The sequence below is a fragment of the Panulirus ornatus genome, chromosome 64 (assembly GCF_036320965.1).
Source record: "Panulirus ornatus isolate Po-2019 chromosome 64, ASM3632096v1, whole genome shotgun sequence".
Classification (NCBI taxonomy): domain Eukaryota; kingdom Metazoa; phylum Arthropoda; class Malacostraca; order Decapoda; family Palinuridae; genus Panulirus; species Panulirus ornatus.
Window position 1 is genome coordinate 21,288,046 of NC_092287.1, and position 25,451 is coordinate 21,313,496.

General features: G+C 41.2%; 2 protein-coding genes across 3 annotated transcripts; both read right to left on the reverse strand.

Moving 5' to 3' along the window:
- Positions 1-442: 442 nt before the first annotated feature.
- LOC139746130 (uncharacterized) lies at positions 443-12,072 on the reverse strand. 2 transcript variants are annotated; one of them, XM_071656987.1, is made up of 4 exons: positions 11,920-12,072; positions 5,590-5,764; positions 4,612-4,761; positions 443-2,659 (listed from the first exon to the last, which is right to left on the reverse strand). In XM_071656987.1, the coding sequence occupies exon 4, from the start codon at positions 2,624-2,626 to the stop codon at positions 1,115-1,117; it is 1,512 nt and encodes a 503-aa protein (XP_071513088.1). In that variant the 5' UTR covers positions 2,627-2,659; positions 4,612-4,761; positions 5,590-5,764; positions 11,920-12,072; the 3' UTR covers positions 443-1,114. The 2 variants fall into 2 exon arrangements, with proteins under 2 accessions (XP_071513088.1, XP_071513087.1); XM_071656986.1 differs by lacking the exon at positions 4,612-4,761 and having other exon boundaries at positions 11,920-12,071.
- A 628-nt stretch (positions 12,073-12,700) lies between these two features.
- On the reverse strand, positions 12,701-25,195 carry LOC139746131 (glutamate receptor-like). Its single transcript, XM_071656988.1, has 11 exons — positions 25,143-25,195; positions 22,911-22,986; positions 22,403-22,506; positions 21,187-21,277; positions 19,750-19,908; positions 19,325-19,472; positions 17,440-17,657; positions 16,663-16,814; positions 15,555-15,665; positions 14,371-14,531; positions 12,701-13,148 (listed from the first exon to the last, which is right to left on the reverse strand). Exons 2-11 carry the CDS (start codon positions 22,947-22,949, stop codon positions 13,063-13,065), a joined length of 1,269 nt encoding a protein of 422 aa, XP_071513089.1. The 5' UTR covers positions 22,950-22,986; positions 25,143-25,195; the 3' UTR covers positions 12,701-13,062.
- Between the last annotated feature and the right edge of the window lie 256 nt (positions 25,196-25,451).

Here is a 25,451-nt window from a genome sequence, read left to right on the forward strand (position 1 = left end):
TAACATACAAACCTCCAATAGCCAAGATCGAACCCGGGACCACTGCGTGGCAGGCGGGAGTGCTACTGCTAGGATATGATAGCCCCTAACTTACCATGATAATGTGACGCATGATAGAAGGAAGGTCTTCCAGTAACATAATGTATTTACCATATCACAAACAATTTTGAACCTATCATTCCACTGCTTAAGCTACTTGATGTAAATTTAGTTATCTCATATGAGAACACTGTAAAGAAAATGCTGATTAAGAACGGCCCAAGTAATGACAGTAGTATACAACATTCCTTACAAAACGTGTAGTTCGTTTTACATGGGACTGACAGGTAAAGACAAAATCTCGTTGAGTCAACATAAATACTTTGTACTCGCTGGTCAACGATCATAAAAAATTCTAAAAGTTTTTTAAACAGAAATTTATTTGAACCTCCTCTTATACAGCTGACTGATGATAAGATCATGGCTATCAGTAGAAGCTGATTTAGTCTAGACAACGTCAACTTACATTTATTTCAGAGTGACTTGAGCAAGAAGGTTGGTGACCTGAGTCGTAAGGTTGGGTTGTGTTACCTGAGTGTCCTCTGACTCCACAGGGTTACTATACCACCCTCATTGCCTACTTCATTACCGTGTAAGATGTGGTCCTGGTCACATCTACTGGTTTCTTTGTACATTTTCCTCCATATGTGATTTTGTTGCTCTTTGTTTCTGAAGGTGTGTTGAAATACACGAAAGCGCTTCAAAGCAAATATCTAGTTTCCTGTACCAAGATTTAGACTAGGTATTAAAAACCTCTGCTTGGTTGTAGTAATTACAGTACCTAAACAATCGTAAAATACATCTTATTTAAGAGATAAACAGTAATGAAGAGAAGGATAAACAGCATGATTTATTGAATGACAAAATCCTTATATTATTAATATGGAAATACATTACTTAGAAAAAAAGGGCAGAAAAAAAGCTGTTTTTGTACTGTACTCATTTAACCTTTCATTATATCATTTCTATATAATTTTCCTTTTCCTTCTTCTTACCAATTTAATCATGCACTGATCATCTTTCCTGAGGCGTAACTTAAATCAGGTGTTTAAAAAAGAAAAAGTTTCTACATTTATCAATCATAATAGTCATAATAATATTCATAGTTATCTGGATCAAAGTTGAATATTTCTGTAAGTTCTGCATGAGTGAATCCTCCACTATCGTAAAAGTCCTTCAGGCGATCATGCACCTCGATGTCATTGAAGACATCAGGGAATGGTGGCGGCTCATAGGGCTCCTCCTCCGTCCTGTCTGGCTCCTCGGGAGGCGGCAGGCTTACGTGAGGCTGGTCTGGTGTGCTGTCAGTACCAAGTGTCCTCCTTGTCGTTACTGCAGGCAATGTTGTCGTTGCTGGTGAACTTGTGCGTGTGAAGGTGGGCTGAAATGTGGTTGTTGTTCTTAATGGTTGTGCCGTGGTTAAAGATGTTTTGATGGGGGTTGTTGAGGGATGAGGACTGGTTTTTAGATGATCTGTTGTGGTTTTCTGAGTTTCAGTTGTCAGTGGAGGAACAGTGGTCCGGAATCGAGTTGTGGTTGACGACTGAGTTGTGCTTTTTGGAAGAATTGTGGTTGTTGAGGAGGTGGTGGTAGTGGTCATTGATGGGGGAGTTGTGGATGGCAGACTAGTTGTGGTTGATGAATGAGTTGTTCGAGCTGAACGACCTATGGTTGTTGAGGGTTGTGTAATAGCCGTCGAAGCAGTTGTGGGTGGTAAACGAGTCGTTCTTGATAGATGAGTTGCGCTTGCTGAATGAAATGTGGTTGTTACAGGATGAATATTGCCTGTTGAGAGTTGAGTTATAGTTGTAGGCACAAGTGTAGTCGTTTTTGTGACTGGTTGGTTAGTGTCAATGGTTGGGTCACCAATGACTTCAGACGTAGTAGATCTTGTGGCAGCCAACGCAGACTCAACAGTATGTACGACACCTGGACTCGGGTAAAGATCTTCATCAGAGATAGTGACGTTCATGCCCATGTCCTCGAGTTTAGGAGGATGTTCCTCAGCTGTGCTCAGGGACAAGTCAGCACTGATACTCTCAACGGACGTGTTATGGAGAGCAGATTCATTGGAGAAGCGCCCTTCATTCTTCAGTATTTCGGAGACAGGAAGGGAATTATTCTCAACAGAGGAACCCGTGATTCGATTGCCAAAGAAGACGACATTGATGCCTAACTTTTCCATAAGGGCTAGAGCTCTCCCATCACCGGCTTCCAGCTTTTCTTTCAGACGGTTGGCCACGATACGGAACTTCTCGCCAGTGCCAGCGAATTTCAGTCGCACTTTCCTAAACCCTGCCTTGATGGCTGTGCCAATGCGTTTGGCTCCTCTTTTGATAGCCCGACCAGCTCCGAGAAAGCCTTCCTTCGTCGCGTTCCCGCCAGCCATGATGGCTCTTCCGACATTCGCCATGCGCTCACCGTAAGCTTCCTTTGCTTCTGCCAACTCATCTTTGGCATTCTGGGCAGCCACGGAGATCCTCGAGCCTACAGACGACAGCCACGACCTCCACCGACTGGGTTTCTTCGTGGAGATAGGAGACACAGGGGTAGTAGTGTGGGAAGTGGGAGTTCTTGTGGTCGTCATGTCTGGTTCCTCGGTCGTGCCATCATCATCATCCTGAAATTCAAGGATCATACTTAGCGATGTTAGCAAAACACTTTAAACACTACTTGAGAAGACATAGATTATATACGTCATTACATGAGTCTTATTTACTTGGAACAGAAATGAAGATTATATTGTTTTCAATATAATTCTTTTTTTGATAGAAATTTCTTTGCATCAGTTTTTTTTTCCCTAGAATTCTTATATTCTTATATATGTAAATATTTTTCCACGTTTCACCGTCATTTTCCGCTTTAGAGAGCTAGCGTCGGGAATAGACAAAAGAAATGTTTAATGGACCACACATCCATTCTGATGGTTTATCCCTACCACTTACATTCTCTGATTCAGTTCATCAACAGCAACCACTATATAACATCTCCAATTCACTCTATTCCATGCTTGCCTTTCACCCTCGTGCATGTTCAAGCCCTGAACGCAGATAATCTTTTTCATTTCATCCTTCTACCTCCAATTTGGTCTCCCCGTTCTCCTTGTTCCTTCCACTTCTGACACATATATCATCCTCGATGTCAAGCTTTGCTCACTCATTCTCTCCACAAGTCCAAACCATTTCAACACACCCTCTTCAGCTCTCTCAGCCACACTCTTTCATTACCACGCCTCTCTCTTACCCTTTCATCATCATCATCATCATAAATGGCGTCCTAGCTATGTCTCTTCGTTGTATATCAACTGACTATTATACTTCTTTCTTGTATCTCCCCTGAAGATGTGATTATCACATGAAAGCGCACTTGGGAACTTACCGTGTTTCATTTCCCCGTGGACTCATATGAATATATACATCTACACACACACACGCACACACACGTGTGTGTGTGTGTGTGTGTGTGTGTGTGTGTGTGTTTACGAGTAGGAAGAGAGGAAAGTGATTGTTTCTCAATGAATGTCGGTTTGTGGCAGGGGTGCATGATGTCTCCATAGTTGTTTAATCTGTTTATGGATGGGGTTGTTAGTGAATGCAAGAGTTTTGGAGAAAGGGGCAAGTATGCAGTCTGTTGTGGAAGAGAGGGCTTGGGAAGTGAGTCAGTTGTTGTTCGCTGTTGATACAGCGTTGGTGACTATCTTGGGTGAGAAACTGCAGAAGCTGGTGACTGAGTTTGGTAAAGTGTGTCAAAGAAGAAAGCTGAAAGTAATTATGAATAAGAACAAGGTTATTAGGTTCAGTAAGGTTGAGGGACAAGTTAATTGGGAGGTAAGTTTGAATGGAGAAAAACTGGAGGAAGTGATGTGTTTTAGATATCTGGGAGTGGATTTGGCTGCGGATGGAAACATGGAAGCGGAAGTGAGTCACAGGGTGGGTGAGGGGGCAGAGGTTCTGGGAGCGTTGAAAAATGTGTGGAAGGCGAGAACTTTATCTCGGAGAGCAAAACTGGGTGTTTGAAGGATTAGTGGTTCCAACAATGTTATATGGTTGTGAGGCATTGGCTATAGAGAGGGTTGTGCGGAGGAAGGTGGATGTGCTGGAAATGAAATGTTTGAGGACAATATGTGGTGTGAGGTAGTATGATCGAGTAAGTAATGAAAGGGTAAGAGAGATGTGTGGTTATAAAAATAATGTGGTTGAGAGAGAGCAAAAGAGAGTGTGTTGAAGTGGTTTGGTCATATGGAGAAAATGAATGAGGAAAGATTGACTAAGAGGATACATGTGTCAAAGGTGGAGGGAACAAGGAAAAGCGGGAGACGATGGCCTACAGTGCCGAAGGAGTGCCTCTGAAGACCTGCTAGTTAGTCCCTCACTGATCATTTCTCTGATATACACACAGACGCATACACTAACTCAAAATGCATCTGCCAATATGATTAACAATTGTTCTTTGCAATGAAGTGTAAAAGAGCAGCAGAACCTGCATATAATGAATCTGTATCTTATTGGTATTTTCTGTGAACCGTTGAGCTTCAGTCAAGGTTTTCATTTGATTTTCTCAAGACTTAGCTACCTTTTCGTCTGCAGATGACAGCCACCATCTCCATCTGCTAGGTTGCCTTGTGGTGGTGGTGGTGGTGAAAACATCAGAGGTGATTCCTGGTAGGGTGGAAGTCTCTGTAGTGTGAGTGACTAGATGTTCTGATTCCTCTTCGTCTTTTCCCTGAAAACACAAACTGTTCACCATTCTCAGCCACATTACTGAACATCCCGTGTCCCACCATCACAAATCATTTATATCAATCATTTAGTATTCTGTGGCTATTCTTCTTTCAACCAGTGAGTTCTGATTGTCTGTGTAACTACTGTAGCTTCTGAATCCTTTGCTTTCCTCCTCTCTGTTGTCGAGTCTTTTTAAAATTCCTTGGATCTTTGTTTTCAAATTGCATTCACATATCTGTGTGCGAGCCTAGGACTTCTTTCACTTCATGTCTTTAAGATCAAGGTTTGTTCCATTTGTTCCATCAAGATTAGTTGACTGTAACGTAGTATGCTTTTTCCATCAATGAGAGTATGATGGTGTATATAACGTTTACTTCATATCCGACGATGTGATAATCACCTGTTCCCAGTGTATGACCTACTTAGATGTAAATACTTAAACGAGTTTGGCTCATAACTTGTCTATGTGAGAGAGGGAAACATCAAGAGACGAAGAGAGGGAGGTCCATCAGATTCAAGAATATACTGCGATGCTCAGCAAGTATGAGAGTTACGTCAGACTGACAGCTCTCACAGTCAAAATAAACAAAACGAACATGGAAAGTTGGGTCAGTATTGCTAAAAAAAAAAAAGAAATAGCTCGGGAAGAATTAGGACGAAGAGTTGTGGGAAAGGGGCACAACAACTTTGAGCTGTGGCCTAAGAAACAGTGATACTTCCAAGAAGTTGCAAAAAGGGCTACATTAAGTACAGGATGTGGCTTAAGTACAGGATGTGGCAAAAGGATTATTATTCTTATCTGAGACGTGGCAGTGTAATTTGTACTCACCCACAGCCAAAGAAGTTGTCGCAGCCCCAAGATTAACCTTCAACAGCTGATGATGTTTTCCGGCATCCAGTTTGAGGTAGGGTCTGGGTGGAGGATGAGCCTGGGTGGAGGTGGTGAAGGCTGTCACTACCATCACAGCCGCCCACACCCACAACAACGAAACCAGTTTTCGCATCTGCAAGATAAGACAGTGTTGTAGTTACAGTTATTACACTTGGAAAACGTTTCATATTCTCTTAGCACAAATCCTTTCCTTTCCAAGCCTCTACAGTAGCATGGATTTTCTTGACCAAGACATTTATGGTTGTCTCTCCCGCTTTGGCGGGTTAGCAGTAAGAAACAAACGATGAAAAGGCCTCATTCGTTCACCCTCAGTCTCTAGCTGTCATGTGTAATGCACCGAAACCACAGCTCCCTATCCACGACCATGCTCTACACATCTTTTCGTGGTGTTCACCGAATGGTTTAGTCCACTGACAAAAACGTCACCACCTGCATACCAAATACCTCCAATTCACTCTATCCAACGCAGTCAATTCTCCTTCCTACATATTTGGGCCCCAAGCAGTCAAAATAACTTTCATTCCATCCTTCCATCTGCAAATTAATCTCCCTCTTGTCCTTGTTCCCTCTATTTCTAATGTGTATATCCCCTTTGTCAACGTCTCCTCATTCATTCTCTTTGTCCAAGCCATTTTAACACATTCTCTTCAGCTCTCTTAATCATACTCTTCTTATTCCCACACCTTTCTCTTACCGTATCATGGCTCCTTCGATCAACCCTCCTCACGCCATATATCGTCCTCAAACATCTCCTTGCAAAAGCTTACACCCTCTTTCCCACACTTTTATCTGTAGCCCATGCCTTTCATCCATACAACATTTTCGTCCACGCAGATAGAGATCTCACCTTCCATATCTTCCTCATTGCTTTCAGATCCTTCGCTGCGCCCTCCTCCCCCATCTTATAACTCACCTCCGTGTCCATGGTTCCATGCGCTGCCACGGCCACTCTCAAGTATATATAACACTTAACTTACTCCATAACTTTTACGTTCAAACTCATCCCAAATAATGTCTCTCTCTCTCTGCACAGCTTAACCAAATGTTTTTGCTTTTAATTCACAGTTACTCAGTGTTGCCATATTTGTCTAACCTATATGATAGCTTAGTATTATTGCCTTATCGTTGACATTTGATATACTAGGAATGCTATAACTTGCAAGTAAGCATATAGTATACAGCATCACTTGAGATTACTATATGGGGGGGAAAGCTACAAACTGTTGCAGCCTCGCGGGGTCATGAGTGATAGGGGACGTGAGGGGTATGTGGGAGGCTGACACTGACTCTCCTCCTCCGCCACCTCAAAACCTGCCATCACATCCCTCCCGCGGGGGAGAAAGATGCCAGTTATGGGTATGCTCGTAAGATTGTTTACCTAGTAAGGAGTAAATCATCGTATTGTAAGAATAATGTAAGGAATCAGTGCGTTAAATCATCCGTGGCATGTATCATGAGTATACCTGTAGGTTGATTATGGAAATCAGATCTTTTTAAACTTAGCGCACGAGATCGCCTATAGCAGGTCCCATATAGGATTAAGCCAAAGTGCAAAAATCTATCATTTGAGGAGCTCGAATAAGAACACGCAGTGAGACACTTTCAAATAATGACGCCACGAAAATATATCGAGTGTGGATAAGTGACAAAGTCACTTAGCGAGGTAATTAACCAAGGAAACTGAAATGATCACTTTGGTAACCCAAGATGCATCTCATGTCAAGCAGTACACAGACGAGATTCGGTGTTAGTACGCATCTTATCCCCTCAGAAACAAGTGCCCATCCCAGGGGAGCATAGCCTTCAACATCACCTGGGAATCCTGGCAAGCTACTCCTCGCTCTGTTGCAAAAGGTGTCTTTATAAAGTGTGCTAGGCTCGTCCTCCTGTGAGGGGTAACGGGCCAATAGTATGTCTACAAGAGACACTGATAACTTCAATTCCAACAGGGAACCTCTTTGGACAGAGCACCTGTAAGGTATCGGTTATTATCGGGCCGTGAACCAGTTGGGGTCGTCCCTTACGCCAGTTTGGGGCTGAGGAGAATGTGTGGATGGAAACAGTGAGCCATACCGAGGACGTACGCTAGGCGCGCTGTGTCGCACGTGAATATTGCAGACTCGACCTTGTGAACATTGGCCGCCACACACCCGGATCCCCGTGCATGTATAGACCAACCTGATCGGAAGGACATGTATGCCGAAAGTGAGCGATGAAGAATGTGTGGAAGGAGAGAAAATTATCTCGGAGAGCATAAAATGGGAATGTTTGAAGGAATAGTGGTTCCAACGGTGTTATATGGTTGCGAGGCATGGGTTATAGATAGGGTTGTAAGGAGGAGGGTGGGTGTGTTAGAAATGAAATGTCTGAGGACAATATGTGGTGTGAGGAGCTTTTATCGAGTAAGTAATGAAAGGATAAAAAATATGTGTAGAAATGAAAAGTGTGGTGGAAAGAGCAGAAGTGTGTGTGTGTGTGTGTGTGTGTGTGTGTGTGTGTGTGTGTGTGTGTGTGGTTTACTGCTCTGTAATACTGTATCACTGTTGGTAAAAGCACGGCACCAGTATGAGGGTAGACATAGTGAGAGCAAATTGTTTCAAAGATACGATAAGAGGAGAAAGTCATTGAAGTGAGAGAGAATGGAACAGAATACGAAAGGAACGTGAGCATTACCATGAATGAAGAGGACTGTGATTTCTTAGAAGAGTACTGACTTTACTAAGAGCGTATAAGGAAAGTATAAATGAGAGAGAGAGAGAGAGAGAGAGAGAGAGAGAGAGAGAGAGAGAGAGAGAGAGAGAGAGAGAGAGAGAGAGAGAGAGAGAGAGAGAGAGTGTGTGTACGTGTGTGGGACGGGCTGTTCCCCAGCTAGTGTACGCGTGTATCGCGAACAGCTGCACTGGCTGCCCCTGATACTCTTCTCGGTAAACAACATTGATCTAAAATTACAGTTAACTTCCGTTGGTCCGAACTCTGTTATTCACAGCTTCATTTCCCCCAATCTCTACCATAGTGACACTCCATCTACGTAGATTCGTATGCTATGCGTAAAGTTATAGAAACAAGAAGACCCGTGAACGTAAGCTTTGCTTTTAAGTTATAGAAACAAAAGAAACCGTGAATATTAATCTAATTTAGAAACTATCTTAGCAAAATAAGATTGTGACTTAGGAGTGTCTTTGATAACTTATAACAGTTCAGCTTGTCTTAGTCAATGATATTTTTACCTATAGCAAGCTAAGAGACGTCACTGGTAGGAATTGGCAGTCCATATAGACAGATGATGCCCGTCCGTCGTCTGAGCTACGCTGTACAGCTGCTGAGTCAGTGATGTTAAGCCAGTCATATAGGTGACCTCACTGTCCTACATGTACTGCCACTAAAGCGGCTGGGTGATCATCACAGCCACACTGCCCACCATATACGTCACTCTTACTACTCTAATTTTCTAGTCATGCTACTTGCCCTCCTCCCTCAGTGTGTTATGTCGTCATGAACACAGGGACGATGTTACGAAAAATCTTTTGTTTTTTCGTTTTTGTCTTTTTTTTCCAAGTGACTGACACGGCATGGACAAATATGTCCCAAGCGGAGAAAAAAAAATGTTCGAGAGAATAAAAGTAAAAGTTAATTAGATTTCCGCAAGTGTTTGTAGATGTAGCTCAAAGACAGAGAGTATATGAAGAGGGAAAGACAAGAAAAAGAATTTCCACAGCGTAATTGTTTGGGGGGAAAGAAGGAGGTAACATAACAGCCAATCCTCAAGTTAACCGATCTCCACACGGAGGAGAAGTTGTGGGAAGCACCAGCCAAAAGCGTGGCATGGATCCAAACCTTTGGAGTGGGGGAATGTGCATGCTGAGTAATCGAATACCCTTCGTCTCACGTTGGTGAACAACGGGGTCTCCACTGACCATTTCTCATAGGTTCAAACAACCAGCAAATAGCATTTTACAGAACCTAACTGTAAAATATATATATATATATATATATATATATATATATATATATATATATATATATATGTATATATATATATATATGTATATATATAGGCTATGATCGACCCTAGCAGTAGTGCTCCCGCCTGCCATGCACTGTCCTCCCGGGTACGATCCTGGCTGTTGGAGATTTGTATGTTGTATGGAAGTGCACGTTCATATGCACTATATTCTTATATATATATATATATATATATATATATATATATATATATATATATATATATATATATATATATATATATATATATACTTTTTTCAAGAGAGTAAGGCGCGTGTGCGAGTGGGTAGAAAGGCGTGTGAGTGATTTATTGGCTTGAAACCAGATCTGAAATCTGCCTTGACGAAGAGACACAAACAGGTTCGACATTATTGTAAGACGGTATGCAGGAACGCGTCTGGAGCTTTGGTACAGTGTCATACATTGTGCCGAGAAGGTGTTTACCACCACACTATGTAAGACGCAAGAGTTAAACACAAGGTAAGCCAGCGAATAATTATTGCACATTATTGTTTAGCATTGTAGATTTTCGCTTGGTGTTCCTGCCTCATTCCATCCATCATTATCCTGACATGATTAGTGAATGGTTTAATCATGTTGTGCTGGTAAGGTAGGTAGTCTTTCGTCAGTCCTTTAATCACCCAGAACTACGGTACAAACATTGTCCTCTCCACCGTCCTTATATATTCGCCCTAACGTCATCTATTTCATATGCAAGATATGACGAGGAAAACGTGGCTTCGAGGAGTAGTGGCAGCATTGTGGGCGGAGTCTGTGAAGTTGTGTAGGGCAACTCGCTGAGATAGAGGGTCGTCTCATAGCCGAGAAATATATTGAAATCTTGACATATACTCCAACACCATGTACGGGAGCAGGCAGTACTCGCGAAGGAGAAAGATTTCACATTCATTTGCCTCAAGATACAACTCACCCATCTACAATGTACGGATTATACAGGAGTGGTTTGTGGCACACTCTTTGACTGGCCTGTAAGATCACCTGACCCAAATCCAATGGAGAACCTCTAGGCCCAGGTGAGTAAACAGTGGCTAGGATGCGACGGCCCACACCTGAGAGAATGGATCGGCTACGTAGTGGAGTTAAGGGAGACGCTTTGATTACAACCCGGACGTTAATCAGCATCTTTTCGAGTTGATGGAGGACTTCGAGGTGTCCTTGCAGCGAACAAGGGCTATATTAAGCATTGGTGTAGCTTCTCATGATGGTGTATTTGATAGAGGTGTGTGGTGTTGGCGTGAGGATGGCGTTATGTGGTGGTGTGAGTAGCGTGATTGGTTTGGTAGTTGGGTTCGGCAATCGGTTGTTCTGAAGTTCGAGGCTTCGACAAGTCTAGCCCGATATTAGTGGTGAGGGGTTCGTGGCTTCCCGAAGTCTGGCCAATCATTCGCTCTTCTCGAGTGATCTAGAATTACCCAAGTGTTGTCTATTGAACGTATATCTGCATATGGCTTTGTGTCATGGATAGCAGCTGACAATATTGGCCTCGAAAAGAAAAAGAAATTACGTCTGGGGTGCCACAATGAACCAAACATTTGCAACGCCAATAAAGGCTCAATTACAGTCTACAGACAAATATAGGGCAAATTTTTAAGAAAAAAATGACATTAACAAATCTAAGTCGAATAAAGATGTCTTGGGATTCGGTTAGCCATTCGAAAACATAATCCGATTATCATAACAACTGTATCCCTGCATATTGCAGAGACTGTAACTTTCTTTTGTAATCATTACCAAATAATACGCCAATGTAGCACACTTCATGATGTCTAACGCAAGCTAGGAAGATAAAGCTAATTTGTAGAGTATCTGATGGACCACACAGAGGAGAACTGGCACTGAAACTTTAATGTAAATGGAAAGCAACAATGTAAACACGGGAGTGAATGACAGAACAGAGATGGAGAATTTTGTCATAATGTTAACTAAAAGTAGTAGCAGTCTGGAAGATACATTCTGACTGGTTTGTTTCGCTTCTTCGTCAAAATATCAACAGGTTCGTCACCTGGTTCAAATGGCAATTTGTGTCATTGCTACCAGCCATTCGTATGAAACACCACAAAACACACCGAACGTTTGGACTTTCGGCATATGTTTTCACCAAATTTCACGACACGACTTTAGACCCTTCATTGTACATCATTCCCTAACTAAATTTCATTGATTTACGGATATGCAAACAGCTCTCTTATCATCTGGCACAAATTTTTATGGTACAGGCACTAAATAAGTTATCATTTTGATTACCTCTAATGTTGCTGGAGTATCCGCAGGCGATGCTGTTCTCTCGCTTTTGCTGTGGCTCTTAGTGCGAAGGTCCTTGCGTTTGCTGGTCAGGGGACGTCAGGCCGGCAGTGGGTCGGTCTCCCAACTAACAAGAGCTTCGCTCGTCCAGCGCGGGGCGACAGGTTGCCCAATAGCTTCGCTCGTGTGATGTGTAGCATGGTTAGTATATTGTGCGGCAGGAGAGATTGTCCATTTTTTAAAGTGACTGGAGGTTATCAGCTGGATAAGTTTTCCATTTTGTGTTAAAAGAATGACTCGCATGGTGTTCCATATGTGTCAATAGTTTACAATATTGACTCGCATGGTGTTCCATGTGTCAATAGTTTACAGTGTGTCAATAGTTTACACTATTGACTCGCATGGAGTTCCATGTGTCAGTTTACAATATTGATTCGCATGGTGTCCCATGTGTCAATAGTATACAATATGTGTCAATAGTTTACACTATTGACTCACATGGAGTTCCATGTGTCAATAGTTTACAATATTGATTCGCAAGGTGTTCCATATGTGTCAATAGTTTTGACAGATCCAGACCCTACTGTATGCTGCAATGTCAGCAATTCTCGCCTTTACCGACCTCCCCATAAGAGTGTGTTGTGAACATTCTTTTAAAGCCCAAATTGGCAACTTCTACATGTAGCTGGAGGATTCATATGTGTCGACACATGTTTGGTTATGGTTGTAAGAACAGGCATAACAGTGAAGAAAGAACATGAACAACTAGAAATTTTTATTATGTTAGGCAGAGAAGCACCTGGGAACCAGGCTTACCAACCCTTCGGATATGACCCATAGTGATCACTCATATATCCATCGTACACAAGTACAACGATATATATATATATATATATATATATATATATATATATATATATATATATATATATATATATCACACTAGTTCGTGATGATAGTTATGAAGAAGAAATCGCAATTCAGTAATTCATATAGTTTCATCTAACATGAAATTTTTCTATACATGCGGTATAACATATTCCACGGAGACAATCTGCCTCATCAGGTGCCAACAATTATATATATATATATATATATATATATATATATATATATATATATATATATATATATATATATATATGTTTACTGGAGCGATGGTTGTTGCCTGGTTCGACTGCCACAACAGCTCAGGGACTCGCAGCAGAAGACCAAAAGAGACAGCGTCAAGCCTACAGGAGACAGAAAACACATGTACCACATTCTTTAACCAAGATTTGTGTAACTAGTAATTTCTACATGACTCGCTCATTTCAATGGATCTTAGTAGCTTTATCTGAAAGCGTAGATGTGCCTAATGTTGGATGTATCTGATGAGGGTGGTTTGGATGTATCGTAACGAAAGACTTGAGTTACGGATGCATCTACGAAGGTATGGGTGAATCTAATGATAGATGTATAGATATATGTATCTAATTCTTCAGGTATGGATGTATCTAATGATGGAGGAATGATAGATGTATGGAGTTATTTAATGATGGTGAGATATATTTATCTAATTCTTCAGGTATGGATGTATCTAATGATGGAGGTATGGATGTATCATATGATGTCACCAATGACATGCAACCCTTCATTTATTGTCATAAAGACAATACGAAGGAAAAACTTGAGCTCCAGCCTTCTCACCTTACCCTGCGTGTAGTATTCCTAATGTTGAAGAATGATACAGTAATCATATTCATTTTCAAAACAGGTGACCGGTTAGTCCATGTTTATATGTTACTGCAACATGGCCAAGGGGAAGTCATTGGTTGAGAAGGTAGCAATATTTTTTTTTTCTTCCCCTTCATGTTGTACATCTTTTTTTCGATGGATTAATCCGGTGATCTTAGTCCTAATCTCCTTTTGAGTAATCACCTGTGATTAACAAGTATGCGCATCGTTGTGACATAACGATTTAGCGACGGTCCCAATGAATTACCTCATCCCAGATATACAAATGTCAGATTGGACACCCGGCCCTCATCCAACGCAGCTGCTCATTCCCGTCAATGAAGAAGAAAAAAAAAATGATCACGAAGATAATCCCAGATGTTAATAACCATGAGTAATGTTTCCTTGTCTACTTACAAGACTAGAAAGAGCAGTGACTTAAGATTAAATGATTACAAAGTAGGATAATAAACTACTGATTTACATAGATCTTCCCCAGAGAATAGAATATATCCAGTCGGCATGAGATTCAGTCGTGAGATCTGCAGTCTTTATCATCCCTCACATTGGCTAGAACCACATCGATAGTCCATTACACTGCACTGTATTCCACTGAAATTCATAATTACCAGACTCCCATATGACCTTATCATCCATTACCAAGAGGACAGATCCCCCAGGCTACTTGCGAACCAACCCGAGGACCTGCCACGCTCTTGTGCTAGGAATTTCACCCACCTGCCGCCATGCTCAGCACGGGCCCAAGGAAGGAGTCCAGACTGAGAGGTTCGATGCCACTCCTCCGGTCAGAGCTAGGCGGACGAAGGCACTGGCTGGTGTTGGTGACCTCCGTGCCCAGCCACTTGGAGATGATCCCCGCGCTGCGAAGCGTCTGTATGCTGAGCCAAAAGGGGGACAAGAATATCAAGTGGATGTGATAACAATGAGGAGAAATAGAGAGGAAATGACTGCAGTTAGATTGTGAAAGTGATGCCGTTAACAGATAGTCAATGATAGAAGATATAGAATTTTCTAAGTCAGTAGTATAGAAAACTGTACGAAAATGACGCGTGTTGATACAAATGGCAAATTCAATGTCCACGAATTTTAGGATCTACCACACTGTCCTAACACAAACCTTCCGTTCCTACACTGAAACTAAACTTACAGCTAAAATTCAGGGGAAAACAGAAATTTAATCATAGCCTCTACAGTTCTCTGATACCTGATGACTGCGAGGCTTGAGGTCTGAATGAAAATTCAAGAATGAATGTGCCGCAAAGGATATGTCTGAGGACCATACGTAGTGTCAGGTGGTCAAGAGTGATCGTGTTAAGTTAAAAAGGTTGAGATTAGAATTTGACATTCAGAAAGCACAAATGCAGACTGAGGCAGTAAAACAGGAAAACCAAATGCAGACTGAAGCAAGATAGAGAGGTTAGATTGGAAATGATTGAGGCTGATGCACAGATGGGTTATCTGGCGATGACAGAGTGAATCCTTTACCAGAGTCTATTAAGGAGGCAGAGAATTTCTATAATCAGTCTTAGAAAGAACAGCTGTGAAAGGTTTGTAATGAAAATCATTGGGCACTTCTTAATCAAATGGAATTCAGATGTAAAGCAAGAAAGGCATATACATGTTTAGGTATAAAAAAGTGTTAATTTTGAAGTTGTCAAAGAGACTGTTAAAAACACTTCAGCTCAAGAGAAGGTTTAAAGGTCAGAAGAAATTAGCTGAACAGACTCATTTACAGTTAGTGAGAATAATGGAATGTGAAAGAAACTATAGTATAATAGCGATCCATTTCTAAAGTAGCCAGTATACTAACACCAACCAATTTGGCGTTACTTGTTAGCTTTACATGATAAGTCGAGTACAGCAGCATTACAGTATGATGGACAGCGCACCTCGCTACTCACATTTCGTTTGCCTTGTTGATGTAGGAAGAATTAACTTTAAAGGCCAGTGACATCATGATGTTGGAGAAGACCCTCTCTCGTGCGATGTACAAGTGACACTCTCCGCTGGTGCTGTCGTGGTCGTAGACATCAACATTGTAGAATAAAAGGGAGTCATGTGAAACGTGGTCGTAGAAATCAACATTGTAGAATAAAAGGGAGTCATGTGAAACGTATTCCTGTACTATCTACCATCATTATACCCATTGCCATCCACGTGAGGAAGATCAAGGACGTAAATGTAAACATAACACGAATTATGGGACATAAATCTGCATTAGCAGGGCTACCAACCCCATTCATGCACGCTGACAAACGAGCGAGGACGTTCAGTTGCCAGCAACCGTAAATAAACTTATCGTACAGTGAAATAGATAGTGAGTGCCTACTGAAATGGGAAGTTCACATTTGAAAATAAACAGAAAGTACAATCATAAATCACTATGCAGAGATTTCAGACGACAAGACACCATATCCAAGAATGCCACAAGTGTTGCATCGGGTATACTCACATCTCATGATTCATCTTCTTGTCATTATACCTCCATCACTGACACTCGAACCAGTATCCGCTGAGAGCGAGGCAGGACTGCTGGGCTGGCCACACTGATATTTGAGGGCACTGCTCGAGAGATCCACAGTGTCTATACACACAGGACGAATGGATATTCGATGAGTCCAGGGACTGGTTCATTTCTTATAGCCCTGTGGCCTTGTTTGGTAAGAACTCTACCTCACGAGACACTGGTTCGAGTCCCATTGATAGAGATATGAAACGTATTCGGTAAAGTGAGGCATTGTTATACACTAGTCATGAAAACGATGGTAAAGAGATTAATTCTTCGTCGAGGGGAAAAAAAAAAGAAAGATTTCTTGTTTTCAAGATGGATGCCAAGGAAAAAAAGGAAAGATTTCTTGTTTTCAAGATGGATGCCAAGGAAAAAAAAGAAAGATTTCTTGTTTTCAAGATGGATGCCAAGGAAAAAAAGGAAAGATTTCTTGTTTTCAAGATGGATGCCAAGGAAAAAAAATTCGTTGTTTTCAAGATGGATGCCAACGTTAACATTACCTAAAGTCCCAAGATATAGCCTTCTTCATTGTGGTCTCGTCACAGATGACGGCGAACTCCCCATTGACAACAGCGTCTCTTCTGGACCAACAGTCGGGAACGGTGCCTGACATACCAGCGTAAGCCATCTGTCGCACTTGGTCCTCTGATTCCTGCAGTGTCAAACCACAGACGCATTACTAAGGCGACTCCTCACTCATATGATGTGAGAGTCATACAGCAGTGTAAATAAAATGTATGATTATTGGACTGATTTCGTTGTGCTTATGTATACTTTTTCATACATGATTATTGGACTGATTTCGTTGTACTTATGTATATTTTTTCATACATGATTATTGGACTGGTTTCGTTGTACTTATGTATACTTTTTCATACATGATTATTGAACAGATTTCTTTGTACTTATGTATACTTTTTCATATATGATCTTGGGAAACATTATTAGAAACACAAAACTCAACTAAGTCAATGAGAGTCTGTATGGGCAGAGGCAAGTAGGGCTGAGATCAGGCAATTTCCTCCTTAAATATGTGAAGGTTTCATTAATGAGGACTTTAGTGAAAAGGGAATTCACATCAAAACTAATGGGTAAGACTTTTGAGGTAAATATATTTCCCTATTGTTAGTCTTCTTATGATGTTTCAATTTCTAGAAGTCTACCTTGATATTCTATGTAAGATCCAGTCATAGAAAACCATTAAACTTATTCACAGAAAATGGTACAATAACATCCCATCAGCTGCTCTTGGTCAACTATAGAGTACCTCAACGTACCTGAAGGTACGTAAGCATCATAGCCCCAGACTCGAGACGCCATGGCAGGTCAGACTGGGACACCAGGTCAGCGAGGGAGTCTATAGGGATGGTAACGCGAGGGACCGTCAGCATAGCCGTCAAGATGCCGCTGTAGGATGACATGAAGACGAGGGACGCCAGGAGCCACGTCGTCACTAGGTAGCGACCCCCATCTCCCTGGGGTAGCCACTCACTGCCTGTGGCCAGGGGATGGAGGAAGGTTAGGGATGACGTCAGCCTGTGTGAGAGGATTATATACGTGGTCACTCCAAGGCAGACCCAGATTTGGTCGTCTTTCCGAGGACGTGTGTCGCAACTCTTGTTATTCAGAACACACACACACACACACACACACACACACACACACACACACACACACACACACACGAGTGAAAATCTCGATCCACAGAACACAAAATAATCACAAAAAATACTCTATAAAATGATTTCTTTGCCAAATTAAGAGTTTTATTAATAAAAGATCTAAGATGCTTTAACTTAGATACAATAGGATCTATCTTCTCAAACTCATCATTATTAAATTCCGGACTGATTATATACGTAGTGAACATCGACTGCAATGATAATCAATTCTGTCATGCTGAGCTGAGTCATAATGAATATATGAACAAACATTGGTGGGTTTTCTGTATATGCTAAACATAAATATGTTTCTATCCTTATAGATTGAGCAATCTAATAATGGTAGCATACAGTTATTTTCCACTTCTACAGTAAAGTTGATGGAAGGTACAAAATTGATAAGTAAAGGTAGAAATATTTGTAAATTTTCGTTTCTTGGTCAGACACAAAGAACATCATCTACATACCTAAACAAAATTGCCTTAGAGGGTAAGATATTCCCTAAGAATTTTTGTTTCAAAGAATTCCATATATATAGATTACTTAATACTGGTGAAGGAGGGTTACCCATTGCCATACCAAATTTATGAGTAGAATATTCTCCAAGAAACTGAAGTACACAAGCACTGTGCTTGGTCTATAAAGATTGGTGTTGGACGGCGGGGAATCAAGTGCAATGAGATTTGAATAGCTTTGTTAAGTACTGGCACTTAATGAGGTGGATTCTGTCCACGAAATATGTCGTGCCACATGTATAGAAAAATTACATGTTAAATGAAATTGTATGAACTCCTACTGAAGTGCGATTTCCCCTTCATATATATATATATATATATATATATATATATATATATATATATATATATATATATATATATATATATATATATGTATGTATTCCTGCAAGTCCACGGGGAAATGAAACATGATAAGTTCCCAAGTGCACTTTCGTGTAATAATCACATCGTCAGGGAAGATACAAGAAAGAAATATAACAGTCAGTTGATATACAACGGAGAGACGTAGGCCGGGAAAGGATTTAGGTATAAATGAAAAGGACAATTCTACCAAAGCGTAGAAAATCAATTTGTCTTAGACTACAAAACCAGGCGCATGTCTTGATACAAGGAACATTGCCAGATACCGAACACTTCATCGGCAGTTGAGGATGAAAAAGCAAAAGAATCGGTACTTGGTAGAGCTAATGACACGTTTGTATCAATGTGTCTGAAGGAGAAAGGAAAGTGTAACTGATGGGAAAAGTACGTTTGAAAGAAATGATAATCATTTTTGAAGAAAGTAACAGAATACACGAGTGAGGGAAGCAACACCGAGTTTGACTGAAAGATACACATATCTGAGATAAGAAAGTAGTGGTAGTAGTAGTAGTAGAAATAGTAGTTAGTAGTAGTAGTAGCTGAAGGAACTTAACAGTACATCTGGGCAATGAAAGCAAGAAGGCTCCAGGGAATAACAATAACGAACACAAATCATAACTCACTCTCCTGAGTTAGAGTCTGCAGGACCCACGCACACGTCTTGGAAATGATATTCCTTGGAGTGGAGTTGAAGATCTTCCCTTCCCCCCTCACTGTAAACACCATAGCGCCACTAATACAAATCATACTGATTACCATAAGTAACCAGACCTGAAGGAAAAATATATATATATATATATATATATATATATATATATATATTATATATATATATATATATATATATATATTTATATATATATATATCACAAAGATTGAAAATTGGTAAAATGATTTTGTTTCTCGTCATGAGTAAAATACACAGATTTAGGAGGATAGAAGTGTCTTATTTTGTGTCTGAAGTTGTAACTTCTCTCTCTCTCTCTCTCTCTCTCTCTCTCTCTCTCTCTCTCTCTCTCTCTCTCTCTCTCTCTCTCTCTCTCTCTACCTCAACAGTGAAGGGCTTGAGAAACCCCAGCATGTCGCTTGCGAGGCCTGGCCGGACCATAATGATCGCCTGGTTGTCGCTGTGCACAGCCATGGAGAAGTCGACCGCGTCTTCCCTCTGGGCCGTCACAGCGAAGGGCCCGAGAGCAAACTCCACCTCCTGCAGGAGGGTGACAGGTTAAAACCCCAGCATAAAAGAACCCACCAGAGTCTAAGAGAAGTGTCCTCCAATATGACTGGTCTCTCTGCCATACTGTTCAGTGTATTATGATCTAACTAACGTTCGTGTCTACATACATACATACATAAATGCTCATACACGCATAAATACATATATACACATGTACAATTATTATACTTGCTTGCCTCCAATTCCTGGTGCCACCTCGCCCCACAAGGACACAGCGTCGCTGCCCCCCGCTTCAGCAAGGTAGCGCTAGGAAAACAGACAAAAAGGCCATATTCGTTCACACTCAGTTTCTAGCCCTCATGTGTCATGCACCGAAACCACAGCTCCCTATCTACATCTAGACCCCTCAGATGTTTCCATGGTTTACCCCAATCGTTTCACATGCCCTGGTTCGGTCCACTGACAGCACGTCGACCCCGATATACCACATGGTTCCAATTCACCTCTATTCCTTGCACGCCTTTCACCCTCCTCTATGTTCAGGCCCCGATCACTCAAAATCTTTATCTCTCCATCCTTCCACCTCCAATTTGGCCACCCGCTTCTCCTTTTTCCCTCTGCCTCTGACACATGAATTCTTTTTGTCAACCTTTCCTCACTCATTCTCTCCATATGCCTAAACCATTTCAACACATTGTTGAAGTGGTGATTAACATATGATATATGGCTTAGGTCAGTCTTTGAATACATGAGTCAAGATATAAGAAATCTTAAAAACGATAGATAAGTAGAATAAAAGAAATAGATAGGTAGAATAAAGAAAAAAATTAGTATAATTTTTGTTGGAGTGGTGATTAACATATAATATATGGCTTAGGTCAGTCTTTGAATATATGAGTCAGGATATACTAAAGATATATGACTCAGGAAAGGCTTTCAGGATATATATATATATATATATATATATATATATATATATATATATATATATATATATATATATACAGGAAGCGCTACAGATATATGACTCATGATACGCTGGAGATATATGACTTAGGATGCGTTGCAGATATGTGACTCAAGAAGCGCTTCAGATATATGACTCAAGATTAAATACAGTTGTATGGCTCGCTACAGTCATATATATCACCCGTGAAACTCTACAGGTATATGATTCGGCAAGCACTGCTAATATATGACCCCGGAAAAGCGCTACAGATACGTCACTGATGAAGCGCTGCTGGTATGACTCACGCAACACAGCAGGAATATATATGAGGAAACCAGAAAGGGGATGTTATTACTCACGTTTCTGTAGACCATACCCATCATACCGTTCCAGGACCCGTCAGACAGCTTAATGCCCCAGTGGGAGTCTGGAGGACGAATCATCTCGTACCTGAACAGATATTGAAAAACTAATACGAATATCTATATCTTCTTTTCACCTTTCCATCATCTGTCTACCTGGTCGACTTCCTAACTCTCAGTGTAGTTTTTACCCAACCAACTGTATATTTAGTAATCAATATGATTATCTACATTCTTAGACATGTATTTATTCATCTACCTACCCGTATAAGGCTTAGCCAGTGGTCCATCCGTCTATCAGACTATTGACCAAATTAACAACCAATTGAACATCTATATACCTAAATGTTTCTATTCGTAATATCTGATATGATTCATGCACTCATCCATCTACCTACATGATTTTTCCTGGCGTCTATTTATCCAACAATATGTAAACTTGACACAACCCTCCATAACAATGACACTAAGCGTTGGCCACCTTCATAGCCAGCCACCATTCCACAGTCTTGGCTACCTTCATAGCTAGCCACCATTCCACAGTCTTGGCTACCTTCATAGCCAGCCACCATTCTACAGTCTTGGCTACCTTCATAGCCAACCATTCCCCAGTCTTGACCACCTCTAAAACACTAAAGCTCTACATTGGAGTTCCCCAGTGAGCAGTTCTTTCTCTACCTTCTGTCTCTTCCTACATCGTTTCCCATTACCTCCTGCAAAACCCGACATGAAGGTTTCTTCTAAGACTACCTTGATACAACGCTTAGCGTTGCTAACCGTAACGCAACCGCGTGTGTAAGACAAGAGAACAAATGGGAACATCGGTGTAGGGAGCAAGAGGGGAAGTAATGATAGCTGTGATGAAGTGAGGATGAGATGGAGTGAATATTTTGAATGTGTTTGATGGTACAGTGGCAGAAGTGGAGTGTTTTGGTCAGGACTGTGCGCGAAGTAAGAGTCATGGAGAGCGGGTTGGTGAAGAGAGAAGTGGTGAAAGCCTTGCGGAAGACGAAATCCGGCAAAGCCCGGCAGTTGAATTTATCAAGAAAACTAAACCAAATAACCTTGCTTTTATTCAGATATACTCTCAACTTTCTTTTTTCACTCGCTCTTCCAAACTCAATCACCAATTTCAGTGGCTTCTCACCCTAATAAGCCATACATGCAACACACCTACACACATATACACATCAACTTGGACTATAAGACTCACTCGAGGTTCATGCGTTCAGCAAAAATATCGAGAAGCTTGCCCATGGGTCCACCGATCTTGACACTGCCGTTTTCTAGTTCAGTAAACTTAGTCCATGGAATCCACTGTGAGGAAGGGGAGAAAGTAAGGTATACAGAGACATGAGGAACTCTGAGAACGTGTGACGATGAACTATATCAGGGCAGAGGAAAGTTTTCCTTCGATTTCTTTTTCTTACTAAACATGACAACCAAAGAATGGCTTTACCTATACAAAGCAGCCTCACTGATAACTATGTAGGCATTACAAAGAGATTTCAAACACTGTATTTCTACTGTTCTTTGAGTCCTATCAGCAAAATTCTGCTACGTGCTGTGCATCCGATATATCAGCAAAATTCTGCTACGTGCTGTGCATCTGATATATCAGCAATTTAGAAGAACTTTTGTTCAAGACATTTCATCAGTGATGCATAGAAAAACACGACAAATTAATAGTAATTATCTTGTATATAAGAATATGAGCATACCTGTTCCGCAGCAATTTTAATGTATGTTTTTGGTGGCATTAATCCTCTGCTAGGCTAAGTCGCTCGTTACTAGTCTCTGTAGGAAAATGAGGGATTGTTTTAGTATCTTATATTCCATTTTGTTTCACTCAGCCACTTTCCTTCACAGAAGCATCATTAGGAATGTACAAAAAAAAAAGAGGGTAAACATTTTTGTATACATGTGGCATGACATGTTTCGTGGAGACAATCCACCTCACCAGCTGCCAGTACACAGTTATTTCAGTCCCAACATCACACCGGAGTACCTTCGTCCATCACCAATTACTACAGACCAACCAACACTCGTTAAGTACTGGCACCTAATGAGGTGGACTGTCTCCACGAAGCATGTCGAGCCACATGTATCGAAAAATTATATGTTAGATATAACTGTATGAACGCCTACTGAAGTGCAATTTCACCTTCATATATACGTGTGTGTGTGTGTGTGTGTGTGTGTGTGTGTGTGTGTGTGTGTGTGAATATAAACGAAAAAACGGGACCTTAAATTTGTTTCCTCAGTACTGCCCAGTGACGCGAGGTCTTCGTTTCCCTTATATCTCTTGTGGGTGTCAGGCCCTTCCTTAGGCGCGGCTGAGGAGGTCCCTAGTGCCTAAGCCAGCATCCCCTGACATATATTTATACAACACGAGTTGTCTACATACATATTTCAAGTGACTGCTCTCTCTCTCTCTCTCTCTCTCTCTCTCTCTCTCTCTCTCTCTCTCTCTCTCTCTCTCTCTCATGCATCGTGTCTTTTATGCAAGACTCAAGTTGGTGACAGTCAGTCACTTGTCAATAGACAATGGGGGGAAACCGTGTTGGATGTGCGTCAAAAGACCGAAGTATTCAAGAACGATACGACGTGGGGTCGACTTTGCGAAGGGCGACGAAGCATCGTCGCTTCGAAGCTTCGCATCGTCGTCTTCAAGAAAGTGGTCGTAAATGCGACGCACGGCCGACGCTGATTGGTTGGCTGGTATGACTATGCGATGAAGATTATTGGAACGTTGCGAAGGTGGCCTTCGGGGGGGGGAACTCCTTTGCGATGCGACTTTACGACGGAAAATAATTGTTAACAATTATGTATTTCATCTCTTGAATTATCGTTTATGCATTAAACACACTTGAAAATATTATCAACTTATGCTGAAGTGATGTGAATTCGAATAAAAGTTACAGAAAAATATTTTTTCGAGACTGGTAATAACGCACTGGCTAATACATATTTGTTATTATATTCCTTAGTTCTTGTGCTCTAACCAACCCCTGACTTTACTCCTAGGACATCTCCAAACCATTGTCCCCTGTACCCTTGAGCTCCGTTTCATTCAAAGCCAAAACATCTATCCAGAACCTCGTGCATCTGTGGAGTTGCATCCTTTGTCTGTGTTTGTGCAGTTGCCCCTCTTTGCATCAGTGCAGCTGCTCCTTACTTGTACGTGTACAGATGCTTGCACCTGCAAGATTTACAGCTGCACCTACTTACGTCTGCGCAATAGTGACGACGCATGATTGACGTGCGCCACAAAAAGGGCATCGCCTTAGGCGGGATTGCTCCTCCCATCCACCCAGCCACCCTCAGATCCACATGTTCAATACCTCGATCATCAAAAAATCACTGACAGAGTCGCAACCTGCTCCTCTGCTTAATATTAGATATCTCTTTTACAGAACAATTTTACGGCTCCTCCGAAACAGCACAAAAGTTTCATAGTTGTAGGATTGGGTTCTGCATATGAATGACTCGTGACTTTTCTGGTTAGACGTGAGTTGGTTTTTGGGTGAGGCGCCCAGGTCATACGTATTCATGGGGGCATAGTGACATGCACACACTAATTTACCATCGCAAAGTGTTTTCACATTATATATATATATATATATATATATATATATATATATATATATATATATATATATATATATTTTTTTTTTTTTCTTTCAAATTCGCCATTTCCCGCGTTAGCAAGGTAGCGTTAAGAACAGAGGACTGGGCCTCTGAGGGAATATCCTCACCTGGCCTCGTTCTCTGTTCCTTCTTTTGGAAAATTAAAAAAAGGTGAAATCGCACTTCAGGAGTTCATACCATTTCATTTGACATATAATTTTTCTATACATGTGGCACGACATGTTTCGTGGAGACAATCCACCTCACCATGTGCCAGTACTTATCACAGTTATTTTAATCCCAACATAACACTTGGTTCCTACCGTACAGTACCAATCTATCTGGGCTCAACACTGTCAGCTGTGTCTGGTCGTAGCCGTTGTAAGGGCGAGTGATTAAGGAGGGTTAGATGGCGGGGGGGTCGACCTGGGTAGCTGGGTGTGTCATGAGCAACTTTTCTTATGTTTTCGTATTTCGTCACATCTCTCATAATGATTTGGTTAATGCTAGGATGGGCTTTATAATCACCTAGGGACAAAATGAAGTTCTTAGTATCAGCAATTAGGACAGATTCAATGACGTTACATATGGCATAATCAGCAGAGGGGTGTAAAATAACGGAATTTCAAGAC